The 26784-nt window shown below is 34.8% G+C and overlaps 1 protein-coding gene across 4 annotated transcripts in view; it reads left to right on the top strand.

Moving 5' to 3' along the window:
• The window catches only part of USO1 (USO1 vesicle transport factor), a 70032-nt gene extending 46473 nt beyond the window's left edge, over window positions 1–23559 (top strand). For 2 of the 4 annotated variants that reach the window (XM_033106050.1, XM_033106051.1), the window contains 15 exons: window positions 682–770; window positions 1184–1338; window positions 1765–1976; window positions 3410–3430; window positions 8839–8949; window positions 9369–9487; window positions 9640–9821; window positions 10104–10225; window positions 13198–13336; window positions 14331–14494; window positions 15077–15157; window positions 19265–19363; window positions 20845–20943; window positions 22171–22386; window positions 23357–23559. In XM_033106050.1, coding sequence (XP_032961941.1) covers window positions 682–770; window positions 1184–1338; window positions 1765–1976; window positions 3410–3430; window positions 8839–8949; window positions 9369–9487; window positions 9640–9821; window positions 10104–10225; window positions 13198–13336; window positions 14331–14494; window positions 15077–15157; window positions 19265–19363; window positions 20845–20943; window positions 22171–22386; window positions 23357–23446 — 1899 coding nt within the window. In that variant the 3' untranslated portion in view covers window positions 23447–23559. The remainder of the gene's footprint in view (window positions 1–681; window positions 771–1183; window positions 1339–1764; window positions 1977–3409; window positions 3431–8838; window positions 8950–9368; window positions 9488–9639; window positions 9822–10103; window positions 10226–13197; window positions 13337–14330; window positions 14495–15076; window positions 15158–19264; window positions 19364–20844; window positions 20944–22170; window positions 22387–23356) is intronic. The other 2 variants (XM_033106053.1, XM_033106052.1) reach the window with 1 other exon arrangement.
• Window positions 23560–26784: the final 3225 nt, after the last annotated feature.

Genomic DNA, 26784 nt, shown 5'->3' on the forward strand with positions numbered 1-26784 from the left:
GGGCTGGTCATTCTCTACTTCCTCTTCACCATCCTCCTAGGATTTTCTTTTGCCTCTCTCTTGACTTGGATTCCTTAGTTATGGATTCCTTGTATTTCTGGTTTTCTGAAATTTACCGATGAGGTACTATACTGCAGACATTTTTTCCCTCCAATTATTTTTGGCCTTCACTGGGCCCTTTCAAGCCAGAGACATACCTTCAGTTCTGAGGATGTTTTTTGTATTCCTTGATAATTTCTTCTCTTCTGTTTCTGCAACTCTACTGATGGACTTTCTGGACCTAGTTTATCTTTTTATTCTATTTTCTTGGAGGTTTTTCAACTTCAACCTTAAATTGAATTTTTAACTTGTTGCATTTTAAATTTGTTCTCTGGTTTTATTTTAAAGCATCTTTTTTTGTTCTTTTGTAGAGATAGATTCTCTTAGAGGATACTATTAATTTTAGTTTTTTGAGATTTTAAATGCATGTGGTCAGGTGTTAACTTTTAATTGGAGGCCTACAGTTAATGTTTAAATGTTTTATCTCAAGAAATTGTTACAAGGTTATAATGTTGTCACTGATATTTTTGTTGTCTGAATTTTGATATTAAAAAGCAAACAGGAAAAGGATATAACATTTTCTTCTTTTGAAAACAGATTTTGTTCCTTAACTTACTTCCTCTAATTTTCCCCCTTTAACAGACCATTAATACTGTATCAGAAGTTATTCGAGGCTGCCAAGTAAACCAAGACTATTTTGCTTCTGTAAATGCACCTTCAAACCCACCAAGGTAGGAAAAGGAAAATATTGAGATTCCGCTGAGGAAGTGAAAACTTTCTTTGGGTTTTTAGTATGTCTCACATGCACATCTTGTTTTTTTAAGAAGTTCAGTTGTGTGCTTTGAAACAAGAAATAATCTGACAAGATAAATACGTTGGTATTTTAAAAGAGTTTGTAGTCTTTGGAACATAGGTATTAGGGTTCAGATATCACCTCTTTATCTTACTAACTGTATGCCTTAAGCAAATAAATCAGTTCACTTCTCTTGGCTGCAGTTATCTTTTCTATGAAATGGAGATGGGATTACTTAACTTGCTGGTGTTCTGGTTATGGTTTTTCAATCAACAAAAATAACTAGTTACTGACTTGTGCACTCGGGTTGCAATGTTTCTCTTTGTTCTTTTTTTTTTTTAAATGCAACAGACCGGCAATTGTAGTACTTCTCATGTCCATGGTTAATGAAAGGCAGCCATTTGTATTGCGCTGTGCTGTTCTCTATTGTTTCCAGTGTTTCTTATATAAAAACCAAAAAGGACAAGGAGAAATTGTATCAACACTTCTACCTTCCACCATTGATGGTAAATATTTTAGTTCTAATTTCTATTTTAAAAAGTAAATAATTGTCTTTCAAGCTTTTAATAGTAAAATATATCATAAATAATAAAAGACCCTGGATGTAGTAGAATATTTAAAATATGGCATTTCCTTGAATTTGCTTTAGAAATGTAGTTATTAATTAAGGTAATAATTTTCTGGAACATTACCATCATCAATTTGATGCCTAAAGTGTTTTCATGTTTCTTTGTTCTGCTACTTTTCTTCCAAGGTCCTTTTTTGTCATCTTTCATTTTGTTTTGAAAAAACAAACTTTTAAAAATGTTAATATATATATACTACTATTAATAATTGACTAATTTAAAATAGTGTTTTATACTACTTTTGTGTGTGTGGAAAACAACGTAATTAATTTTTATATTACTATCATCTGCCTGCCATCTTTATAGCAACAGGTAGTTCAGTCTCAGCTGGTCAGTTATTATGTGGAGGTTTGTTTTCTACTGATTCACTTTCAAACTGGTGTGCTGCTGTGGCCCTCGCCCATGCCTTGCAAGAAAACGCCACCCAGAAAGAACAGTTGCTCCGGGTTCAACTTGCCACCAGTATCGGCAACCCTCCAGTTTCTTTACTGCAGCAGTGCACCAACATCCTTTCACAGGTGAAGTAGCCCGTGAAACTTCTCTGAGGGGGGAAAAGTTTGGGCTATAAGTCCAAAAAAAGGGGGGGAAAGTCAGTGATAAGAGGATTTAAGGGTGTCTTTAGTAGATGCAGAAGAAAAATGAAAGAAGCGAGGACTTACCTGTGTATTAGCTCATTGTAACCAGAAACAGTTTTGTGAGGAGACAGCAATAAATATTCTTACAAGAATGATTTTGCCAGATAGTTAATAAGGTCTGCATCATGATGGACACATATGTCCTTGACAGAAAGGTGTTTTTTGTTTTTGTTTTTGTTTTCTTTTTAAATCATCCAGTGTTCTTGCATGTCATTTTCTCTCTGCTCAGTAGCTTCATTCAGGTCAGTTTATGAGAGGGAATGGAAGAATAAAGTGGTTCATACCTGTGTACCTCCCTCTTTCTCTTTCTAGAGCAATTCATCTTCCTTTCAGAAAACAAAGATAGAATACCAGTCCATTGCATATATGGTTAAACAGTACTGCCCTGATATTACTGAGTTCTCAAATCCTCAAAATCCCAAGGCATATAATTTACCTAGTAAGATGGAGAAAAACATAACTGAAAATGTTTGCATTCCTTTAGACTCCTAATGAGAACAACAAAGCTTCGTTGAAGTATGGGTGCTACGGCATTTAGGAATATCACCTATTATTAGATGATTTGCTCCCACGTGCCAACTTGCTGTTAAGCAATTCAAGTTCATGCTTTAGCAGAACTATAAAGGCGTAGACATTCAGTCACTCAGGGAGAGTAAAACCGCGTATAAGTCTAAAATTGCTCTATCCACTGGAATTATCTTACCCCTTTCCTTTGATAATGGGCCGTGTTCTCAATTTTTAATTTTACATCATTCATTGAAGTGTTTTACTGTGAGCTTTAAAAGAAACATGAGCAGTGTCCATAGGAAGGTATAAATGAAGGCTTAAAAAATTAACTAGTGAAAAGGGAGTTTAAAACTCCCATTGTTGTTTAAAATTGATTTAGTTCAATTGAAAGTTTATTTTATCTTTGAATTATCATTTATCTTAGTGATTTTTAAAAACTACCTCCAGAATATTCTTATTTATTTAATACTTGACACTCTGTTGCTGTCTGTTAAACAGTTTTTCTTAAGCCAAATAGTAATTAACTCTGCGACCATCATCACTACAGATTTTGCTCTAATATTGTCATTACAATTAATGCATAATGAAAAATCCTCAAGATAGTGGTGTCTCCCTCCTCTAAAGCATCACAGTACTATAAAATTATCCTTTCTCTAAAATACATACGCATTGGTATATAATAAAAGATTAGAACTGTCCCAAATTATTGGCTTGGATTTGTAGAGAGACAGTATTGGAGGGATTTTTCTAAATTTAAATTTTTCTAAAGCAGTAATATTTATGAATAATTTTTAATGTATAATTTGCAGGGTGATAAGATCGACAGACGGGTATGTATCACTTGTGTAAGCTTAGGCATTTTCCTCTTATAGCAAGGCTTTTCTTTGTCTTGGGTGTGCTGATTGGTTTTTTTAACTGCTTGTTTGAAGTTATATTCTACTCACACTTTTATATGCCAGCAAGTTTATCTCTGTCATAAGTGGCTGTACAGTTTTTCTCCATGGGATATTGTAGTGGTGTTTCTAAGAACTGTGGGAATGACAGTCTGAAGCTGTACTTGTGCTTTCTTGGGGATGCTTGCACTTTCAGGAATTCCTTGGTTTTGGCTTTTTGGTGTTTTCTTGTTTTTTCACCCAAGCTTGCTTCTTTAATTTCCCCTTAAAACTATTTCAAAGGTAGCAAAATCTAGGGTTAAGAATTTTACCTTTAGGTAATCAGTTATATGAAAGAATGTGATGGTTTTTATATTAATTAGGTTATTTAAAATATACAATAGTAAGTATAATTTTATAACTTGAAAGATTTTAAATTAAATATTACAGGTTATTCTGGATATAACCCATATACTACAACTACCATTGGGGATTATTTTTTGATGTGTGTGTGGGGAGAGTGTGATTTGTATTTGTTTTTGATTTGTTTTGTGGAGTGTTTGGCATAAAAAAGGAGTGTATCTTAATGTCCATATTTGGGTAAATGTTCAGTTGTGGTGTGAGTAGTGATAATTGAGGTGCTGTTAAGAATCGTGTCCTTGTGTATGAGCATGATTTAGCTAGCACATGTTAGTAACTCACACAGGCATACTTGGCAGTGTTAGCCTGCAGAGTTTTTAATATGTTAAAGTATTTTATAAATATACATGTGAATCATTTAAAAGGGACTTTTGGGGAGGTATAATTTACACATAGTAAAATGCACAAAACTTAAGTGTTCAATCTGATGATTTTTGGTGGTTGAATATATCTCTGTAACAACCATCCAAAACAAGATGTAAGATATATTCATAATTCCAGAAAGTTCCATCATGCCCCTTTCCTATTAATTCTGTATCCCTGGAGGCCATCACTAGAAAGTGAATCTGATCACAATACTCTAGAACTTCATTTTAATACTTTAAACACTAGAAGTTTAAAGTGTTAACTTTTCTTATTTTTTATAAACAGTGGAAAAATAACTAAACTTGAAATCCATAAAGTAGGAATAAGGGATTTTTATTTAGAAAATGTAATACAGGAAACATAACAGTTTATGTTAAAGATAAGATGATTCAGCTTCAATTATTTTGTTTGTGGTTCTCTTCCATCCTATAAAATATGTGATTTCTAGTAACTAAACTCTCAGGAAGCTCTGAAATTATAATTTCAGTGTCCATTTGTTTTTCTAAATCTTCTCAACATTTCATGCACCCTGAAGCGGTTGGGAAGAGACACGTCCTTTTTCTTGACTTAAGACTATAAACATACAAATATGTGAACATAAACAAAATGAATAGTTTTAGTCAGAAAGTGGGGTGTGACTTTTGTTTGGCTGTTCTACGTATTTATCTTGTAAAGAATCCATCAAGTCAGAGAGCAATGACATAGAATGTTTTGATAGCCTTTTAATATCCAATTTCTGATCATTTCAATTTTTAGAGGGAAAGAGCAGCTTCGACGGTATTTTTGCTGGACTGATCTTATTTTTAACATTTTATGGTACATGGGAAAAATACTGTAGCATTTTTGTGCTCACTATAGTTATTTTTCTTTTCATTTTTGAAATTTTAGAAAAATAGAAATTGGAAAGAGAATAATGTTACTCATTCTACTACCCAAAGATAAATGCTGGTAAAATTTCTGTCTTTTATGTTTTTCCTGTACTGTATATCTACATAGCAATGATCATACATTATTGCATTTTATATTCTGCAATTTTTCTCATAAGTATTTTCCACGTTATTAAATGTTAAATCAACATTTCTTTATATGATTGTAAAATATTTCACCAATAGGTAAACCACAGGTTAGTTAACCATCTCCTTATTTTTATACATGTCCCATTTTTCTCTATTATAAATTTCTCTATTATCTCCCATTTTTCTCTATTATAAATAATGGTTTGTTGAACAGAATAATATATGTGCACAAAAGAGCATTATTACATAGTCCTCACTTTGCATGTTTCCATTATGCATGGATTTCTGTTAATGCAGCTTGAAAGGACCACCTGTATTTCACTGAAGTAATAAAGAAGTTATCCCAGCAATTATTTTTGTCTTTTCCCAGTTCAAACTTTATTCTACCATCTATTTTGGGGGGCATTAGTTCTGCTTTTAATACGCTCGTAGGTAGAGAGTCTTAGCATTTCAGAGCTATAAAGGATGATAATAGTTTCTAACATTTACAGAGCACTTACTGTGTACCATGCACTGTTCTAAATTCTTTACTTGTATTAACCCATTTAATCCACTGTACAGCTCTATGAGATAAATATTAACTATTACTCCTGTTTAAGGATGTGGAAGAAAAGTTAAGTAAGGTTTCATGGCTCTTGAGTTTTTGAAGCAAGATATAAATCCTGTATCCTCCTAACATCTATGTTTAAGATAATTTAATCCAACTACCTCTGTTTACTAAATGAGGAAATTGGGGACCACATAGCATGTTGAACTTGTACAAGGTAGGACAGTAGATTTGGTTCTTCTAATTCCCAACCAAATGTACTTTTTACTGATACCATACTGCCACTCTTAGAATTAAAGCTTTTAATTCTTTAAAAATATGTGTACATCCTTTTGAAATAACTAACACATGATTTAGAAATCAAAATGATATAAAAAGATATACATTAAAAAGTATTGGCCGCAGCCCTGTCCTAGTTCCCCGCCTCCTATGATTCATTTCTTCTATAGTCTTCAAGTGTTTTTTATACGTCTCCACTGTTCTGCACCTTGGGTTTTTTTCCACTTTTTTTTCACTTCTACTCACTAACTGAAATAAGATTGCCGTGTACTACTACATCATCTCTTTCCCCACGGCATCACCGACAGCGTGTTGTCAGACTTACATTTTTGTCCATATGATGAAAGGTGAAAAATGTTATCTCTTTGAGTTTTAATGTGCATTTCTCTTACTAAAAGGTTAAATTGCTTTCCATATGTTTATACACCATTTGAAGTTTTTCTGTGAACTCTCCTGTATTTCATGTCATCTGCCCATTTTTCTATTGGGTTGTTAATCATTTCTTGTTTTTATAGGAACTTGTTTTATATTAAGGACTTTAACCCTTGTCTGTCTGATAAGTTACAAATATGTTTTTCCTGATATGTCATTTGTCTTTTGACCTTGGTGTTTTGTTTTGCTTTTTTGTTTTTTTTTTTTAATCAGACTTTTATTGCTTCTGCATTTTAAGTCATACTTAGAAAGGGCTTTCCCTTTTCAATGTTTTAAGGAATTTGCCTATATTTTCATCTCATACTTTCTGGTTTCATGTTTTTGCATTTAAATCTTTGTTCCATTTTTCTCAATGAACTGTGTGAGATATGCATGCTCTGATCTTTTTTAGATACCTATCTAGTTATGCCAACGTAAGTCCATCTGCAAGCCACTGATGGTTATGTGTTGATTATATTTATGAGTTAGTATCACTTCATTGCTCTTTTTCATGTTTTCCTTTCCTTGGTTATTTTTGCGTGTTTATTTTTCTGTGTGAACTTGAGAACCGGGTTGTTTAGTTTCAGGAAAAAAATCTGTTGGTAGTTTTTCATTTGGATCACATTAATTTTATAGATAAATGTAGAATTAATATCTTCATGGTCTTGAGTTAGATTTCTAAGAACATGGTGCCTTTCTACTGGTTTATGTCTACTTTTGTGCTCTTTAGGAGTGTTTTTAAAATTTCCTCATTTAGACTTTATACAGTTTTGATTAGACTCATTCTTGTGTACTTGGTCTTCTTTTGTTGCTATAGTAAATGGGGTGTTTCATTCTACCTTCTAACTGGTTCTAACTAGTTATGTTCGACTTTTATCCTTCAGTTAGTCCCCAAACGGCATACTTCTAGAAGATTCAAATTTGAATCTAATTCCATATTTGTTTGCTCAGACATCAGCCAGTGATTTGATAAGATGCCCATGTATATACAATGTAGGTATATTTGGTACCTGCAAATGGTATTCCAAGTAATAACAGTTTTTTTTATATATAACCATGGAAAATCAATGAAACATTTGCATTTATGACTTGAGCAATTAGTTGTAAGTTCTCTACAACACATAATCAATTGAAAATAACTTTATATTCTTTAACTTTTCAGTTTATTTGGGTAAATGAAGATATTGTAGGCACAGTAATGACACAGAGGCAGGGAAAAAGTAAAAATAATGCATCATGTAAACTAAATTTATGCTAATTATTGCTTACTTGGCAAATCATTTGAAGAGCTCCAATTTGAATGGATTTAATTAAATATTAGATATACTTGAAAATAGACTATAGAAAGGCCAAGATAGTTACATCAACATTCATGAAATTAGAACAGTCTGGGTGATAGAAATATTTTAAAACACAGTAATGGTTACATTAAATCCACTTCTATGTAGATCTTTGAATAGTTACGTTTTGATAATATCTGAAATTACTACCAAAGTGATACATTACCATGCTAATTTGCATTATTTTGTTTCAAACAAGTTTTGTTTTTCTTAATCAAAAATATAGGTTATATAATATAATATGGGCAGTGGCAATATTATCAGCTAAGACCATATCCCACATAGGAAATATAAATGTGTTGTATTAAACTTTAGGAAACTGTAATTTCAATGTTGTTTAACTATAATTGGCAGTAGTATAGTTAGTGATTTGGGGCGCTTAGTTAAGTTAAATAAATCCTTTGTTCCTTCATTGTGTTTGTGATTTCTCCTTATCTACCATTTGTCAGTGAGTTTGTAACATGGTTTGTTTATTTTTGTATTAGAGAATATATTCTGTAATGGAATTTGACTAAATAATTCAGGAGATAATTTCTTTGTATTTGTCTCGATGTTTTTTTGAAGAAGACAGACTCTGTCCTTTTATCAGGAACTTGTTTTTTTTTAATTTTGATTGAAACATCATAAATTTGCCTGGCAAATTTTTTATTTTGTAAAGTGATTTAGGATTGATACATTTTTTAAAGCATCCACATCATACATTTCCTTCTTAGCTGACTAGGTTTTTCCATTAATAATATTTTAGATAACTTGACATATACTTATGAACATGAAACAATTCTAATTTCTGCTCTCTGTTCATTTTATGAAGTGCAGCCCATAGAGGACACAAAAATGCATTCTCTTGTTCAGTTTTTTAAATCTGGATCTCTGACACGTCTTATATGAGAGGTTAAATATCGTTTTATGCAAATGGGGAGGAATCTTAGGGCAACTTTAAGTTTGAAAAAAAATAAAATGAGATTTCTGCCAACTTATCTGTTGCAGGGAAGCAAAATACAGACAAGAATTGGATTACTGATGTTGCTTTGTACCTGGCTAAGCAACTGTCCCATTGCAGTAACACATTTTCTTCACAATTCAGCCAATGTTCCTTTTGTATCCTTTATATTGTAGTAAGATACATGTAAGTATTTATTATTTATTATTTCTTTATTTCTTCCTCTCAATTAGAGATAGCTCTATGCAGCAAATATTTGAATTCTCTTTATTTGCGTTTGAACTTTTTAAACTACTATGGTGGTACCACAGCACAGTCCAACCTATCCTAGCTGGTACTTAACATGGCTGGCTGAAATTTAAAATTAAAAAATAATAATAAAATAAAAATAAATTGTTAAGGTGGTAATGGTGCTTGCTGTGTGTGTGTGTGCGTACTATTTTTTGTGTTATGCTGGCTTGGACTATATATGGAATTTCTTCCAGAAACTTTTACATAAAATATATGTCAGATTCCAGTTATAAAATAAAGTACTCTAGATATAGTGAACCATTAGTCTCCTTAACAAAAATTTCAGCTTACAGGACAAATTGCAGAAAACCTTGGAGAAGAAGAGCAGTTGGTCCAAGGCTTATGTGCCCTTCTGTTGGGCATTTCGATTTATTTCAATGATAATTCACTTGAGAACTACATGAAGTAAGTAAAGGGAAAATGTTAGGGTAAAAATGACTTGCTAATGGCATCAAGAGATCATGATAAATTTTTTTCTGCCAAAGTATAATGCAGACCAAGCTTTCATGTTTTGTTATGACTTTTTCTTAAACATCTCAATATACTTGTCTCTGTAGAGAGAAACTAAAACAATTAATAGAGAAGAGGATTGGCAAAGAGAATTTCGTAGAGAAACTAGGATTTATTAGCAAACATGAGTTGTATTCCAGAGCATCTCAGAAGCCCCAGCCCAACTTTCCCAGTCCAGAATACATGATATTTGATCATGAGTTTACGAAGCTGGTAAAAGAACTTGAAGGTAAGACAAGAACATTTATATTGGTATTCATTAGAAAGTACCTATGAGTATATTGCATATGAATATTCTGGATACCTGCAGATTATATGCTAAGCCTAAAAGTCAGGTTTTTTCCTAGCTCTTGGTATGTAGCCCATTGAAGGGCTTTTGGCATTCGATAAGACTGAAAAAATTATTTCTTATCTCTCATGAAAGTTAGGCCATGTGTTTTTCTTGCTTAAGTCTTAATAAAATAGTATTTTAAGTGTTTAAAATACATTTTAAATAAGCTTTCTTTTATAGGTGTAATAACTAAGGCTATTTATAAGTCCAGTGAAGAAGATAAAAAAGAAGAAGAGGTGAAAAAAACACTAGAGCAGCATGACAGTATTGTGACTCACTACAAAAATGTGATTCGAGAGCAAGTATGTACTGATAAATTGTATACACTCTCTTGATACGTTTCTACTGTAGGGAAGACTTTTTCGTGGCATTTCAAATGCAAGAGGATACAGAAAGTAAAACACTATTTTCCTAAATGATGAGCATCTGAGTATTCAACCAACTGAGAGCTTAATATGTTTTAAGCATTATGCAGAATATTGTGGATAAAGACATGAATCAGACATGTTCCTGTATCACAGTATCAATGGAGAGACAAACCTATAAATGGATTATTGTGATACACGTACGGCTATTACAACATGTTAAGTCTAGCGATAATCAAAGCTTTATGGCAGCACTGAGAGGCACCTAATTTAGGAAAGGAGGAGCAGGGCCTTGGAGAAAACAGAGAAGCCGAGTCCTAGAAGGATGACTAGGAGTAAGCTAGGCAAAAGGAGAGAGGAGAGAGGCAGGCGGTGTTACTGGCATGTACTCAGAACACTTGGTGGCTGTATAAAGGACACATTTGCGAGGAGAGCCTAGAAAGAGCCCAAGAAGGAGGTGGTTGTGGTGGGTGGGCTAGGGGAGGAACCTGGGCGCTGATGGTGACGATAATGAGGATGGCTGCCAGCTTTTGTTTACTGTGTTCTGGGTGCTCACTAAGCACATTGTAAACACTGTCTCATTTAATTTTCACAACATTCCTACAACAGTTAATATCTTCAGTCTAAACTATATGAGGACTCTGAGACTTAGAAAATTTAAACTTATCCAGGGTCACTCACTGACTGGTGGAACAGAATTCACATACTTCTGTGTGTCACTGGGACTCCATAGCTCATGCTGTGTGGTGTAGAGGCACAGACCTGAGAAATGTGGAAACCAAAGAAGTTGAAAGTGGCAGGACTAGCAATGATTGGATGCAGGTGTGAGGGAACAGAAAGGGTCAAATATGATGCTTAGATCTCTGTCTTGCATCAATATCAGCTGAATAAATGATATTGAGTTAGACAGAACGAGAGGGAGCTGATTTATTAGAGTGAGTAATGGTGAGTTTAGTTGAAACTACATTTTCAAAACCATCAATTGACATTTTCTTTGCAGGATACCAGGAAATCTCCACACTTGCATTGTTTTAAGCACCTTAAATCTACCATTACATTCCTTCAAAATGTGTCCTGGTTTTTTTCTCTCATTTAAGTTCTTACCATGGTATATATGTTGATTGGAATCTTAGAAAGTGCTGCACTATTATCTGGAAAATGAGATTATTGATGTTAAAACTTCCAGTGTCATAAAAACGGTGCCTTGGTGGCAGCCCATGTGGGGCAGGTTGCACCCCGTTCCTGGCACAACCCCCAACCCCCGCTGCTTGTGCACAGTGTGAGGCAGGTGTGGCAAGTAAGAGTTTGGGTCAGGCCCTCTAAATGAGATCTGCTTATGTGTTCTTTTCTTCCCCACAATCCATTTACTGAGATTGAAATTCTAAGCAAGAATAAAAATATAATGTATTTAGCATTCAGTCTGAGCTTACGAGTTTATAAGCAAATCAGTAAATTAGGCTCATCATTGAATGATCAAATTGGAATTATTAAACTACCCATGGATATTAGGATTTTCCATCTATATCTTAGCACAAATACAGTCATTTCCAGATGGTAAGTGTATTATCTTTACAGCAATGGAAAATAAATACTTGGAGTGAGATGTTGCTGCCTACACATAGGGCTGATGAGTATGGATGATTTGGAAGAAGAAAAGAGAAATTTGACACAATTACTAAAATGACTCTTCTTTAGAAATTTTAATTTTAGTTGTAAAGATTTTGTAGGGTATTTGATGGACACTCGTCTTACTACGGAGACCACTACACGGACGGTGTAGATGCCTGACCACTGCACTGTAAACCTGAAGCTGAAGCTGAATAATAATGAATGTCAACGATAGTTTAATATACATATAGTCACAGGATGTGGAGTACAGCATAAGGAATAGAGTCAGAGGAACTGCAACAGCTGTATATGATGTCAGAGGGGTAGCAGATTGGGGGGCGGGGAGTTGTCACTTTGTGAAGGTATAAATGTCTAACTATTACATTGTTTTGTACACCTAAAACTAATAATAAAAAAAGAAAAGAATGTTAATTTAAAATTTTCTCACCATTTAAAATGCTATTTGACAATTAGGCAACAAGCACCAAGAGCTATAAGATGTTTATATAAACTTTGAGAATCCTCCTAAGGAAATTCTCCATAATTCAAGAAAACAATTATATGGACCAAGATAATTATTGTAATGATATATCTTGGTCCATATAATTTAATAAAATGGAAAACAACCTAGTGTTGCTTTGGAATATATATATTGCATCTACTGAGTGGATATTGAGCATTAAAAATTATGATTGTGAAAACTATGTGACAATATGGGGAAATTATGATTGAACATTAAGTAAAATGTCCAAAATGAAATATGGACGATTATGACAAGTTTATAAAACTTGAATTAGAAAAAATTAGAAGAATATATACAGAAATAGATCAAATTCAAACTAGGTATATTAGTGTGGTGAGAGTTGGAAGCTCTTTTTTCAGTCTTCTAAATGTTTTGGTACATGATTCTCTTTTATTGTTAAAAGTAATATAGATGTATGTGTATACATACATATACTAAATTTCTTAAATAGTTTAGCACAAATTTCTTAAATGGTTTGGTGGACCATAAAAAGGAGTTTTTCAAATTGATCCTCTCCACCCCCAATAACTGCATGAGATAGCAGGATATGCCATAGGACTTATGAATGGGGTTTTACTTAAACTCCTACAGTTCTCCTGCATGTTAATTGGCCTTGGTGTATATACTAATGTATTACTGCTTAATTATTGAATGATTTTTGCAAGTGTTGAGTACTTTAAGATCCTGGCTCAAAATAATCTCTAATTTTTAATTTGTTCATCTTCTTAATGCTAATTTGTATGAATTTAAAACACTTGAATTATGTTTTGATTCACAGGATCTGCAACTTGATGACTTAAAGCAGCAGATTTCTACGTTAAAATGTCAAAACGAACAGCTCCAGACAGCAGTCACACAGCAAGCATCTCAGATTCAGCAACACAAGGATCAGTATAATCTCCTTAAAGTACAGCTAGGTAAGTGTAGCTAACCATCATTGTTAAGTGTTCCCAAGAGCTGGATGAAGTCAAACAGATTATTCTTACAGACTAGTCTTTCTCTAACCTTAAATTAATCACTGTGACAAATGTGTAAATCAGAGTTTGAAGTCCAACCTCCTTGCTACCTGTTTGATTATCTGATTCATTGATTCTCACAGCCTTGGCTGCACAGTAGAATCTCCTGAATTTTTTTTTTTTTTTTTTTTTTTTAAATAGCACCAATACTGAGACCCTACTGAGTTTCTGATTTAATTTGTCAGGGTTGGGTCCAGGCATCAGCAATTACAAGCTCCTTTCCAGATGATCCTAATGGGTAGCCAGTTGAGAATGACTGGTCTAACCTTTCTATTTCTTCATCTGCAAAATTGAGCTGATAATAACATCTGTGTCATCTGAGAATTAAATGAAATTTTATATATATACATATATATATATATCTAGTTCAGGACCTGGCAGATGGTAAGAGCTCACATTCTTCTAAATAGTATCATTCTATAGTGCTTATGATTGGAATGCTAGCTACTTAGAAGCATAGTTTATTTATATCAAGGTGACTAAAATTTTCAGGAAAAAAAATCTTTTGCTCCTTTTATGATAATAATTTGTCAGTTATTTTACTCCACATAGAAAGGTATTCCTTTGTGAAGACTTTTTTAAGGGATTTTATTTTCTCCTATATGAATTGACAGAACTGGAATTGAAACTACTGGAATTGTTCACCTTAGATCACCAAACCATGCAGTGTAGTCTTACTAACATTATGCTGCTTTTCCTCCCAGAGACCCTGAAAGTATCATCAATTCACTATTTTTATCACTACACTAATTTGCAAAGATGAAATATGCTTACAAAAGTGCTGTCAAAATAATTAAATGAAGGATATTATGTATTTACATTTGAATCTTCCAATTCAAAAAATGAAAAACTTAAGTTTTATGCTGGCTTCTCAAATGTTACGTCTGTCTAATAGGAAAAGACAATCAGCATCAAGGCTCCTACAGTGATGGGGCTCAAATGAATGGCATTCAACCAGAAGAAATTGGTAGGTTGCGAGAAGAGATAGAAGAATTAAAAAGTAATCGGGAACTTTTACAAAGCCAACTGGCTGAAAAGGACTTTTTGATTGAAAATTTGGTAAGTGAATGTTAAAAAATTATAAGCAAGAAATCAAGAGTAATTCTCATTGTCCTGCTTGTTTATTTTTCTGGATCCCTTAAGCCAAAGCGTCATATTAACATTTTAGAATATGAGCTGTGTCAGACTGTCAAAAGCCTCAGTGCTTCCTAGCTAATTGAATTTAAGCAACTTAGTTATTAACCTCTTTGAACTTGTTTCCTGATCTATAAAACGGTAGTTGTAATATCTATTTCATTGTTGTGAGACTTAAATGAGATACTCTGTATAAAGCTCTTTTAATACATGTCAGCCACTCAATGAATACCTGCTTTTTATGCTCTTTCTCCTATGATGTCAGATCACTGCTTAAATTTAATAAATTATTTGGTACGAGTACAATTTTATTAGCTATGGATAACTTGTAGATAGTATGTGCTATCTTGAAATTTACCAAAATTTAAATGGTGGTATGAAATTTTTTAGTAAACATCTACAAGACGTAGCTTATATGTGTTCTGTGTTGTTTTGTTTTTTCTTTTTTTTTTTCCCTGTCTCTTTAGACTGAATTTATTTCATAGTTTATTTCTATACTATTTGTAGAAATCATCCCAAACATCCCCTGGCACAAATGAAGCAACAGCTTCAGCTAGAGATTCTGAACAAATTGCAGAATTAAAACAGGTAATTTTCCAGCTTGACTCAAGTTCTGTTTTGTCTTGTTTTAATTATAATGGAATCACCACCCTGCAGTTCCATTAATCTCGAACTACTTTGTCAGGTGTAAGCAAATTTGATAGTGATGACAGCCATTTGAAAATCCAAAAGCTGTTTTAATCATACAGTAGTGGTATTTTGCTTTTTATTGTGTTTATTTTTTAATGGTGTTCTTTTAACAGATCTCAGCATCTCACCCAGATTATTTGTATATCATCAGTGAACTAACAATTAGGAAAAATATAAATATATGTATAAGTGGCAAATATGAAGATATAAAATCTTACGTTTAGTTTTCATATACTTACTGACCATGATAATTGCTTGGTTAAATGTACTGGATGTTTAAACTTTTCTATCCAGAAAAATGTTGGTTTTTAGAATTGGAAAGAAAAAAAGCAGGAGGTAAACTTGAGTATATCTCAATTAGACGACTAGCTAAAAAGCAAAATAAACTTTTCCTACGTGGTTAATTTATAATATTTATAAATTCCTATTATACTAGATAATACAGATTTCTTTATCCAGTGAGAATTGAATGTGTTTTTTTAAATCACAATTGACATACAATATTATTAGTTTCAGGTGTACAACATTGTGATTAGACATTTATATACCTTAGGAAGTGATGCCTCTGATAAGTCTAGTACCCACCTGACAGCATCCAACGTTATTACAATATTATTGACTATATTATATTCCCTTTACTGTACTTTAAATCCCTATGACTGTTTTATAAGTGGCAAATTGTACTTCTTAACCCCTTTACCTTTTTCGCTCAGACCCCCCCACCCCCAACCCTTTCCCATCTGGCAACGATCAATTTGTTCTCTGTATCTGTTTGTTTCTGTTTTGTTTGTTTGTTTTGTTTTTTAGATTCCACGTATAAGTGAAATCATGCAGTATTTCACTTAATATTCTCTAGGTCCATCCATGTTGTTGCAGATAGTGGGTTAATTCTTTTGTATTACTGAGTAATATTCCCGTGTGAGTGTGTGTGTGTGTGTGTGTGTGTGCGCGCGTGTGTACATCACATTTTCTCATCATCTTTATCCACTCATCTATCAGTGAACATTTTTCTGTATCTTGGCTATTGTAGATAATACTGCAATGAACAAAGGGGTGTATATATCTTTTCAAATTGGTGTTTTGGATTTCTTCAGATAAATACGCAGAAGTGGAATTCCTGGGTCATAAGGTAGTTCTATTTTTAATTTTTTGAGGAACCTCCAAACTGTTTTCCATAGTGGCTGCACCAATTTGCAATCCCACCAACAGTGCGTAAGGGAACAGTGCATTCCCTTTTCTCCCCATCCTGTCCAACACTTGTTTGTTGATTTATTGATGAGAGCCATTCTGACAGGTGTGAGGCGATATCTCATTGTGGTTTTTGTTTGCATTTCTCTGATAATTAGTGACATTGAGCATCTTTTCATATGTCTGTTGGCTGTCTGTATGTCCTCTTTGGAGAAATGTCTATTCAGGTCCTCTGCCCATTTTTTAATTGGAGTGTTTGTTTTTTTCACATTAAGTTGTATGAGTTTATATATTTTGGATGTTATCCCCTCATGAGATGTATCATTGGCAAGTATCTTCTCCCATTTAGTAGGTCGTCTTTCTGTTTTATTGATGGTTCCCAGTACTGTGCAAAAATTTTAGTTTGATGTAGTCCCATTTTTTATTTTTTTTGTTTCCCTTGCCTAAGGAGACATATCCAAAAAAATATTACTAACAGCAATGTCAAAGAGTTTACTGCCTATGGTTTCTTCTAGGAGTTTCATGGTTTGGGGTCTTACACTTAAGTCTTTAATCCATTTTAAGTTTATTCTTATATACGGTATAAGGAAATGATCCAGTTTCATTCTTTTGCATGTATCAGTCCAGTTTTCCCAACACCATTTATTAAAGAGACTGTCTGTACCCTACTGTATATTGTTGCTTCCTTTGTCATAATTGACCATATAAGAATGGGTTTATTTTTGGGATCTCTTTTCTGTTTCATTGATCCATGTGTCTGTGTTTATGTTTATGCCAGTACCATGCTGTTTTGATTACTGTAGCCTTGTAGTATAGTTTGATACCAGGTAGCTTAATACCTCCAACTTTCTAAAGATTGCTTTGGCTACTCAGGGTCTTTTACAGTTCCATGTAAATTTTAGGATTATTTGTTCTGTTTCAAAAATTCAATGTATTTGTTCAAGAAAAGAGCCAGAAAAGGAGACAGAAACCACTTATATGTAGAATTAAATAATTGTAGTAATTGAAAGAAAAATCCCAGAAAAGTATCAGATTGTTCATTAGTATATTATCCCGAAGCAGGTTAGTTTTTTCCCTTTTTAAATTTTTTTCTTTCCTCGTTTCTTTATTTCTTTCTTTTTTTTTTTTTTTTATAAAAGGAATGTATGTTTCTTTAAATGAGAGTAATACTAAAAGAAGTGAACAACCTAACTAACCTAGGACTGACCTCCTTTTCCCCCCACTAGCCAACAGGTCCCAGCTCACTGAGATGAGTTAGGAATGACTATACACAGGGATACTTGTTTTGATAATTTGTATGAACCCCGAGGAGATTCTATAATCAAACATTGTTGTTTTTCTTTAATCATTTGTCACTGAGGATTTACTAGTCTCTAATATCTGTCCACAATGTTTTGTTTTTGTGAAGAAGATTACTGTGTGTTTTGGTTTTACGTCTCCCTACACTAGAACTATATTAAAATTAAAAAGAATTAAGTTGTTAATATATAACTTTAGTTTGTAAATTCTAAGTAAAACTTTTTACTCTTTGTGTTTCCCAATGAAACTTTCATTAGATATTTTTATAGAAGAGAATTGCCTTTCATTTTTTACTTTCTACAATTTATGTTATTGATTTTAGATTGTTAAAAATAATATTTAAATATAGTTTTGTTTTTATAATATATAGTCAAATACTGTATAAAAAGAAAACCAAAATGGTCCATAATCTCAATATCTACATAACTCATTTCAATAACAGCAAAAACAAAACAGAGGGATGGCCAGTTAGCTCAGTTGGTTAGAGCGTGGTGCTGGTAGCACCAAGGTTGCTGGTTCAATCCCCACATGGGCCACTGTGAGCTGTGCCCTCCTTTAAAAAAAAAAAAGGCAATCAAAGAAAAGCCACATGTGTATGTACATGATAGGAAGTTTTAAGAGAACAAAAGAGCTTTTTACATGACAGCATCCCATCCCTAACCCAGTGTGTCCACACTTTGCCAAATGTTGGAGAGATCCTAGTTGAGAACCTCTATTATAATTGCTTTTCTTTTCCTGTACTTTTTTGGGGGGAAGAGGGCAAGAAGGTTGGAAATTTCAGCATTAATAATATATAAACTTTCTATTAATTTCCCTGTTTTTACTACTGTACCGCTGCTTTCATCTGTTTGGTGGCCCCTAATCTGAAAATGTCCTATTTTGCCCTTTCCAAATAATAAATCTCTGTCTTCGGCCAGACTAAGAGGAACAGTCGCATGATATGTGAGATTGGGACAGGATCCCTGGTGTTTCTAATCAGACTTTTGACCAGCTCTGCTGTTTTCCACCCCATTTTTACCTACACTTCCAGAGATATCTGGCAGTACCATTCCCAAGCCTTTTGGTAGCTGGTGATGCATTGCAAGTCAGATAGCAGCTTGGCTTTCTCAAAGGTCAGCTTAAGTTTCTCAAACTGTCAACTTTCTCAACTGTGCTGAGTTACCACCATCATACGTTTTTTGAAGTTCCCCAATTTTATTGTTCTTTTCTCTTTTCTTACTCTCTTTGTCCTGTGGGTTTCTCCCTTCCTTCCTCTTTCCCTTCCTCCCTTTATGATGTCTTACATGGGATCTCAAAAGGACGCAGAGGTGAACATGTTTAATGAAGGTGTGTAATTCTTCATCTTGAACCTGAAGTTCAAGAATAGTTCTTTAGGATTAATTTTAAAACTTGAAAGTTGTGATTTTAGAGAGAAGGGCCAAGAAAAGAAATACTTTTCTTATTTCTTCTGTAAATAAACATTTTCTTGATTAAATTAATGCCTTTTAATGTTACAGCTCAACTATTTTTGTCTCTTAGGAAATGGCAACATTAAAGTCTCAGTTAATCTCACAATCTGTGGAGATCACCAAACTACAGACAGAAAAGCAGGAGCTGTTACAGAAAACAGAAGCATTTGTAAGTTAATTATTTTTTTTTCTTTTGAAAAGTAGTAAACCACGGTTGAGATATTGTTTCTCAGCCACTATGGAAAAGAAGCAAGTTTTTCAGCTAGCACCTTCCCTTTAGGTTACTCACTAGCCAGAATTCTAGTCTGTAGGTTCATTTTGGTGATATTTGTATTCCATCCCATCTCTGTACCCTTCAGTCCAAGTTGGCAGGTTTGCTGCTGGTATAAAATTGTCAAAAACCTTGTTGGCGACCCATACAATTCACAGAGGCCCAAACCTCCTGGGTCCTCCCTGGATAACCACATCTCTGTTCCAGCTTCTGCTCACATGGTTGACTGGGTTCATGAGTCACGTAACAACCTCTTTACAGATGGTTGTCTAGCCACACCCTAGATATTTCACTAGCACACATCTTGTCATTTATTGCAATAGGGATAGGCTGAGAATTTTCTAAACTTCAAGTTCTGATTCCCTATTGCTTAACAATTCCTTCTTCAATTTATCTCCTCTCATAGTTTTACTATAAGCAGCAAGGAGAAACCAGGCCACACCTTTAACACTTTGCTTAGGAATATCCTCAGCTAAATATCCAAGTTCATCACCTACAAGTTCACTTTCCACAAAGCACTAGAACACAATTCGGACCAGTTCTTTGCCACTTTCTAACAAGAATCACCTCTCTTCCACTTTGCAATAACGTGTTCCTCATTTCCATCTGAGACCTCACCTGTCTCATTTTTTTCTACCAACATTCTGTTCAAGACAAATACACGTTTTCACTAAGACCATGGAAGTTTTCTCTGCAGCCCTCCTCATGCTGAGCTCTGGGATTGCCTTTATCATCCACATTTCTAGCAACAGTCTGCAAGGCAACTTAGGCTTTCTCTAACACGCACCTCACAACTCTTCTAGCTTCTACTAATTCCAAAGCCCTTTCCACATTCTTAAGTATTTGTTATATAAGCACCTTACCTCCCAGTATTTTGTGGAAAAAAAGGTGGGGCAAACCTGAAAAACTGATTTAAGAATACTTCCTGTAATACCTAAGGAAATACTTGCATTTCACCAATTAATGGCATTCAGCTCAATTTCCCCACCTGTCTCTCTGAGATGTGATAGCATCAACTTAACTCAGGAGGAAAAGGCTTTGAAAAATATTCTGTGCTTATGAAATGCTACGTTAAACCTACCTTAGAGCTATCTCATTGATTGCCCTCCTGGTCTGACCTTGATCCAGCTTACGCCGGCATTCTTCAGCCTCTGATGAGATTTGATGCCACACCACTCCTGACTCAGCCTCCTACTTTACTGCAGGGGCAGCTCATCTTTCTAGGGAGTGCACTTTATCACATGTAAATATATAAGGGAATTATATTTTCTGTTACTGGAAGTAAAATTTCAAAATAGCAAGAAAATTAAATCACCTTTGGGATTTCATATTGATCATAACTTTAAAGAAACTCTTTTCCCCCCAATTTCTACCTTCAGGCAAAATCAGTTCCTGTACCAGGAGAGAGTGAAACTGCAAAAACTACTGATGTAGAAGGAAGACTGGCGGCATTATTACAAGAGACTATAGAATTAAAGGTTGATCTTGGTGAAACGTTTATTTATTGCATATTAAATGAATTCCAGGAAATTTGATTTTATTTCATTTAATTTCTCAAATCCTTAGATTTGTGAAGAAAGCTAATGGGGTATAACATTATTTCACAAAATGTCCATCTCTAGGTTGATGACTCAGGATGGCACAAATGAAAATGTTTAATGCCTTTTCAAATAATGGTATTAAATTTGTAAAATAAGAATGTATATGAATGTACTTTGTAAGTAAAAGTCATTGAAAGTAGTTTCTCGTCACTCTCTAATCACAATAAGAAACAAGGAGTACAGATTTGGCTAACACACAAGCCACATGTAGGCATTCCACAGGGCTAAGGAACACAGGCACATTAAGTCTTGCCAGCCTGTTGTGTGACAGAGAAGTCAGAATGAATAACATGAAGAAAGGAATAGGGGAGTAGTAATTAAAAATAAAAGGCATGAAGGGAAAAATGGAAAATGGAAGATAATTTGTGAGGGTTTCTTATGGATTGTGGTCAAATTACTTTTAAGCCATGGGTTTTATTTGAAGCTATTTTTTTCTTTCCCATTTAATTGTATGTATAAAGTTGGGATAAAATTAGAACTTGAGTTCTAATTCTGATGCTAACCAGACTTCTGCTATAAAATGTTTTCTGTGTTTATTTTTTCCTCTGATTATCTGAAATGATATATTATCTCTTAGGATTTTTTGAGGGGTAACTAATTAAAACTTTCTTTGGATGTTAAACTCTGTTTTTCACAATAACCATGTCTGATGTGTAGCCTAACATACATTCTCATGTTTCTAGAAGAGGGTGTGTATTTTGAACCTCCTATCCCCCCATGCCTTACCCCCAAACTCTTCAGCTTGGACAAGTACAGTGATTTATCATAGAAAGAACCTATTTGTTAAAAACCCTAGGAGAGTGATTACTACCCTGTTTCCCCGAAAATAAGACCTAGCTGGACAAGCAGCTCTAATGCGTCTTTTGGAGCAAAAATTAATATAGGAGCCGGTCTGATATTTATATTATATTTTATATTATATTATATTATATTATATTATATTATATTATATTATATTATACCGGGTCTTATAGTAAAATAAGACTGGGTCTTATATTAATTTTTTTCTCCAAAAGACACATTAGAGCTGATTGTCCGGCTAGGTCTTATTTTCAGGGAAACATGGTAATTTTAGATTAATGATTTTTCACCTTTTTTTTCCAGAATGAAATTAAAGCTCTGTCTGAAGAGAGAACTGCTATTAAAGAGCAGCTGGACTCATCCAACAGTACCATCGCCACTTTGCAAAATGAGAGAAACAAGCTCGAGGGGGACATTACAGATTCTAAGAAAGAGCAGGATGATCTCTTGGTCCTGTTGGCTGATCAGGATCAGAAAATGCTTTCCTTAAAGAATAAACTCAAGGAACTTGGTCATCCAGTAAGATTGAAATCTTTCCAAACATCATATATACGTTATGTTCCATTCTAATGTATTTTTAAAAACTGTAGTGTAGCACGGAAATGCCGTGCCTGTGTGTCTGCATCTGTAATACGTAGACGTGTAGGTACATGGACGTGGTATTATTTATGCCACCTTCACGGTGTTCACTAAATCGATTTAAGATACAGATTAGGCGCAGTTTCCAGCATTTTTGTTAGCTGTTCTCTTTGGGGCTTTGAGCCTAGAGAATGAATTGATTTGATTTCCTCTGTCATAACAAGACTCAGCATCTAAATGTGCCATTCTGTTTTGCCATGTTTGGTTCAGGTTTGTGTGTAGAGAGGTATAGCCATCTGTCAGCAAGTTGTATCTCATCTCATATTAAAAATACCATATGATCTCACTTATTTGCGGAATCTAAGGAAAAGAATAAGTGAATGAACTAATCAGAAACAGTTTTGGAGACAAAGGAAAAACTGAGGGTTGCTAGATGGGCGGGAGGGGTGGGGGGTGGGGGGGAGGGTGAGGGGATTGGAGGGCAGTCGGTGACCACAGGATGGCTACGGGGTTTGAAAATTAATCTGGGGAACGTAATTTAGTGGTTACCAGAGGGTAAGGGGGTTGGGGGGTGGGGGATGAGGGTAAGGGGGATCAAATATATGGTGATGGAAGGAGAACTGACTCTGGGTGGTGAACACACAATGTAATTTATAGATGATGTGATACAGAATTGCACACATGAAATCTATGTAATTTTACTAACAATTGTCACCCCAATAAATTTTTAAAAAAATAATAAAAAAATAAAATAAAAAATGACAGGGAGCCTTGAGCATTGAGTCAAGGAAAGGAGAGGGCTTGTAATCGACTATGATTACTAAAATAATTTATCAATAGTATATATCACTGTGTAGTGAATGTGAAGTGAGCAGACCTTGATCATGTTAAATGTGTATGTTTCCTTTAGGTCGAAGAAGAGGATGAACTTGAATCCGGAGACCAAGATGATGAGGATGATGAAGATGAAGATGATGGCAAGGACCAGGATCATATCTAGCTTTAAAATCTCCAGAAAAGATGGAGATTGTATTGTAACTTTGAACATGGAGTTTTAAGACAGTGCTTTGGTTTACCTCCACAGAAAATAAAATTTAGAAACCAAGTGAAAAATATTCACTAATAAGAGTATTGTATTTTTTAAATGATGCCACCCATGTTGAAAACCCCGGAAACTCTAACTTTATGCAGAACACATATCTTTTTTGAAATTCATCTGAACTGTCCCAAAATATAATTTACAAAGTGTCAGACACCAAAAATATACCATTTTAAGGCATGTGGTGGCAGTGCTATTTGCCTTAGCTCATTGGTTTGTTTACATAAGTTCTGTATTTGTCTATTATTTTCACTTTTCAAAGTTTGTGACTTTAAGTACTAACACATTTGATTTAACGTGTATCGGAATCATTGTTTCTGAATTCAGTATCAGAGTTCTTAGCTAGTGATTTCCTTTTAAAGATGTGAAGTTTCTTAAAGGCAAGACGGCATGCCGGGCGTGGGGGATGATATAACGTCCTAAGATGAGTGGATAGGACAGTTTAGAATGGGTGCCTTGACACCGGTATGGCTGCATCCTGTGCCTCCATGAAGAAACAGAGGATACTGACACGGTGATAGAGAGAGCCTTTCTGAGAAACTTTTGCAACAGTGTATTAGCATGTGGTTGGTTTTGGTTTCATTTTAAACTGAACATTAAAACAAATTACAAGTTAACAGCTCATGCAACGCAGAATTAGTGTTGTTTATCATGAAACATATTATGTTCCTAGTTTGAAAAAGACCCAAACTATGATTTATATAATTTATTGGCATTTTTGCTGAATAGGTTTAAGTCAGATAATAGATTTTTAAAAAGCAAATGAAGCAATGTGTCAAAAATTAATGTTTTCATAATAAAAATAGATATGTTCACTTAATCCCTGGTCATGGTTCCTTTTTTTTTTTCAGATTTTGAGACAGATATTTTATTCCTAAAAAAAGATGACGTAAGTGGAAGTGGTGAGAAGAGTTCTCTTACTGAAAGTACATTACTATAACTGAATGTTAAAAGCAGTCTTCTTCAGAACTAATAATTAGGATTTCATAAATTGGAGGCGGCTAATTGAAGCAGAAGCAGAAGAGGTTGGAGAAGGGTTTAGGTGTTTTTAAATTGAGCGTTGGAATTTTTAGAATGATTTCCATTTAAACAAGTAGGTTTACTTAAATGCAAGACAGCAAAACTTGGAGGAAAATATATGTAAATCGAGTGCCTCCTGGCTTCAGTCCACTAAGGGGCACAAACTTGTGAAAGAAGTGTCTTGGCATGTCTACAAAAGGAAGATGGCAACGTGTTCCCGAGCACCTGTGAACGCAGCACCCTGCCCCTGGCCCACCACCCCTAACCACTGCCATCCTGACACATCCCTCGCCGTCAGAGAACCATGTGACTCATACTGGACCAGCTCAGACTATGTGAAGTTTTGCTAAAGTTGACACCACATAATGAACAACTGGTTAGTGACTTCAGGCTAATGTTATAAGGTTAAAGAAAAATGGGTCAGGAATAAGAATCTGACTTCCATATGGTAATAGAATACCAAACATCTTCTGAAAGAAACATCTGTAAAATCAGGTAGTTTGCCAAAGCTCAGTCAGTCAGGCTGACCTGGAGTAGAGATGACACGAGGAGGCCTTGTAGCTGCATCGTCCAGCCCGGAGCCCAAAGCCCAAAGCCCTGTCTTCCTAACTTTAGCCTGGATTGCTGCTGCAGCCTTCTAAACATCTCTCTGCCTCCAGGCTGGTTGTTGATTCGCCACCCCAACCTCCCACCGTATTCACCACAGGAAGCTCTCTAAAGTGCAAATAGAAAAGATTGCAGGGGCCTCCTCTTTGAGTCCTTGGCCAGGAGGGTAAGACCCTTGGTGCTCTGCTGCTCTCGCTGTATCTCCCTTCACGTGGATTTTAGAACCATCCCAAGATACTTACTGTTACAGTGTACAATCTGCTTTTTCATCTCGCACATGGTTTTGCACGTGCTCTTTTCTTCACCCATTTGTCAGCCCCCTCATTAAAAACTTTCAGTGTATTAAGAGCCACTGTGTTTCCCCGAAAATTAGATGTAGCTGGACAATCAGCTCTAATGCATCTTGTGGAGCAAAACTTAATTATATAAGACCCAATCTTACATTAAATAAGACCTGGTCTAATTTATAGTAAAATAAAACCAGGTCTTATATTAATTTTTGCTCCAAAAGACGCATTAGAGCTGATAGTCCGGCGAGGTCTTATTTTTGGGGAAACGGTATAAATGGAGAAGTCATCATAAAGCACAAAACATTTGTCCTTACAATTTGAAATTTTATTCAAGTAGTTTATAACTCGAGCACCTCTGAAAAGAAAAGAATCTTCATCTGAAACTAAAAGGTGAAGTAAGAGTTCACATTTTAAAGATTTAAGTTACTAGTCTGAAATTGCGCTGATTAAAAAAACCCTGAAGTTTAAAAGTTTTGTTGCAGCCAGGGAAGGGCCTCATAATGCTCATTAGAACCAAAACTCTACTGTAACCGCCAAATTCTTTAGTTCACTCAGTGAGTATGGACTGAGTGTAGAATGTGCTGGGTGCTGCTGTAGGCGGTAGGAATCCAGCAGTGAATCGGACAAGAATCAGCTAAGACCCTTCCCATGGGACTTGCTATGTCGATTCTGGAAAGGAGTTTGCATTTTATTCTGAGCTTGATGGGGACCCAGAAGGATGATTCCATCAGATTTCTGTTTCATCCTCCCCACTCTGTCGAGAATACCTACGGGGACGAGGCTGACAAAGCCAGGTAAGAGGCTGTTGCCATCGTCCAAGCAAAAGCAGATGTGGTTCAGACTACAAGGTAGGGGTAGAAGTAAATAAAATGGTAGGATTTGGGATATGTTTTACAGGGAGAACTGAGAGAACTTGATGAATTGCATGTGTCTGGAGAGTAGAAGCAAGAGAAGTCAAGAGTGACTCCTGGGGAAAGGTGCTTCTGTTTTGCTGAGTTCATGAAGGAAGGATCAGGTTTGGGTGGTGATATGGAGTTGTTTTCTGGTGTTTTGTTCTTTTATTATTATTAAAGTTTATTGGGGTGACAATGGTTAGTAAAGTTACATAGGTTTCAGGTGTATAATTCTGTAATACATTATATACCACATTGTGTTCACAGCCAGAGTCAGTTTGGAGTTGTGTTTTTAAGGCTTGCTAAGTCTCAGACCCAAGTAGATATATTTATACATGCAGGCAGATGTATATAGAATTTGGAGCTCACTAGGGCTGTAAAAATTACTATATAGATGGTATTTAAGTCCATGCAGCAGAATAAGTTCTTA

This window comes from Rhinolophus ferrumequinum, chromosome 5, assembly GCF_004115265.2.
Source record: "Rhinolophus ferrumequinum isolate MPI-CBG mRhiFer1 chromosome 5, mRhiFer1_v1.p, whole genome shotgun sequence".
Lineage (NCBI taxonomy): Eukaryota > Metazoa > Chordata > Mammalia > Chiroptera > Rhinolophidae > Rhinolophus > Rhinolophus ferrumequinum.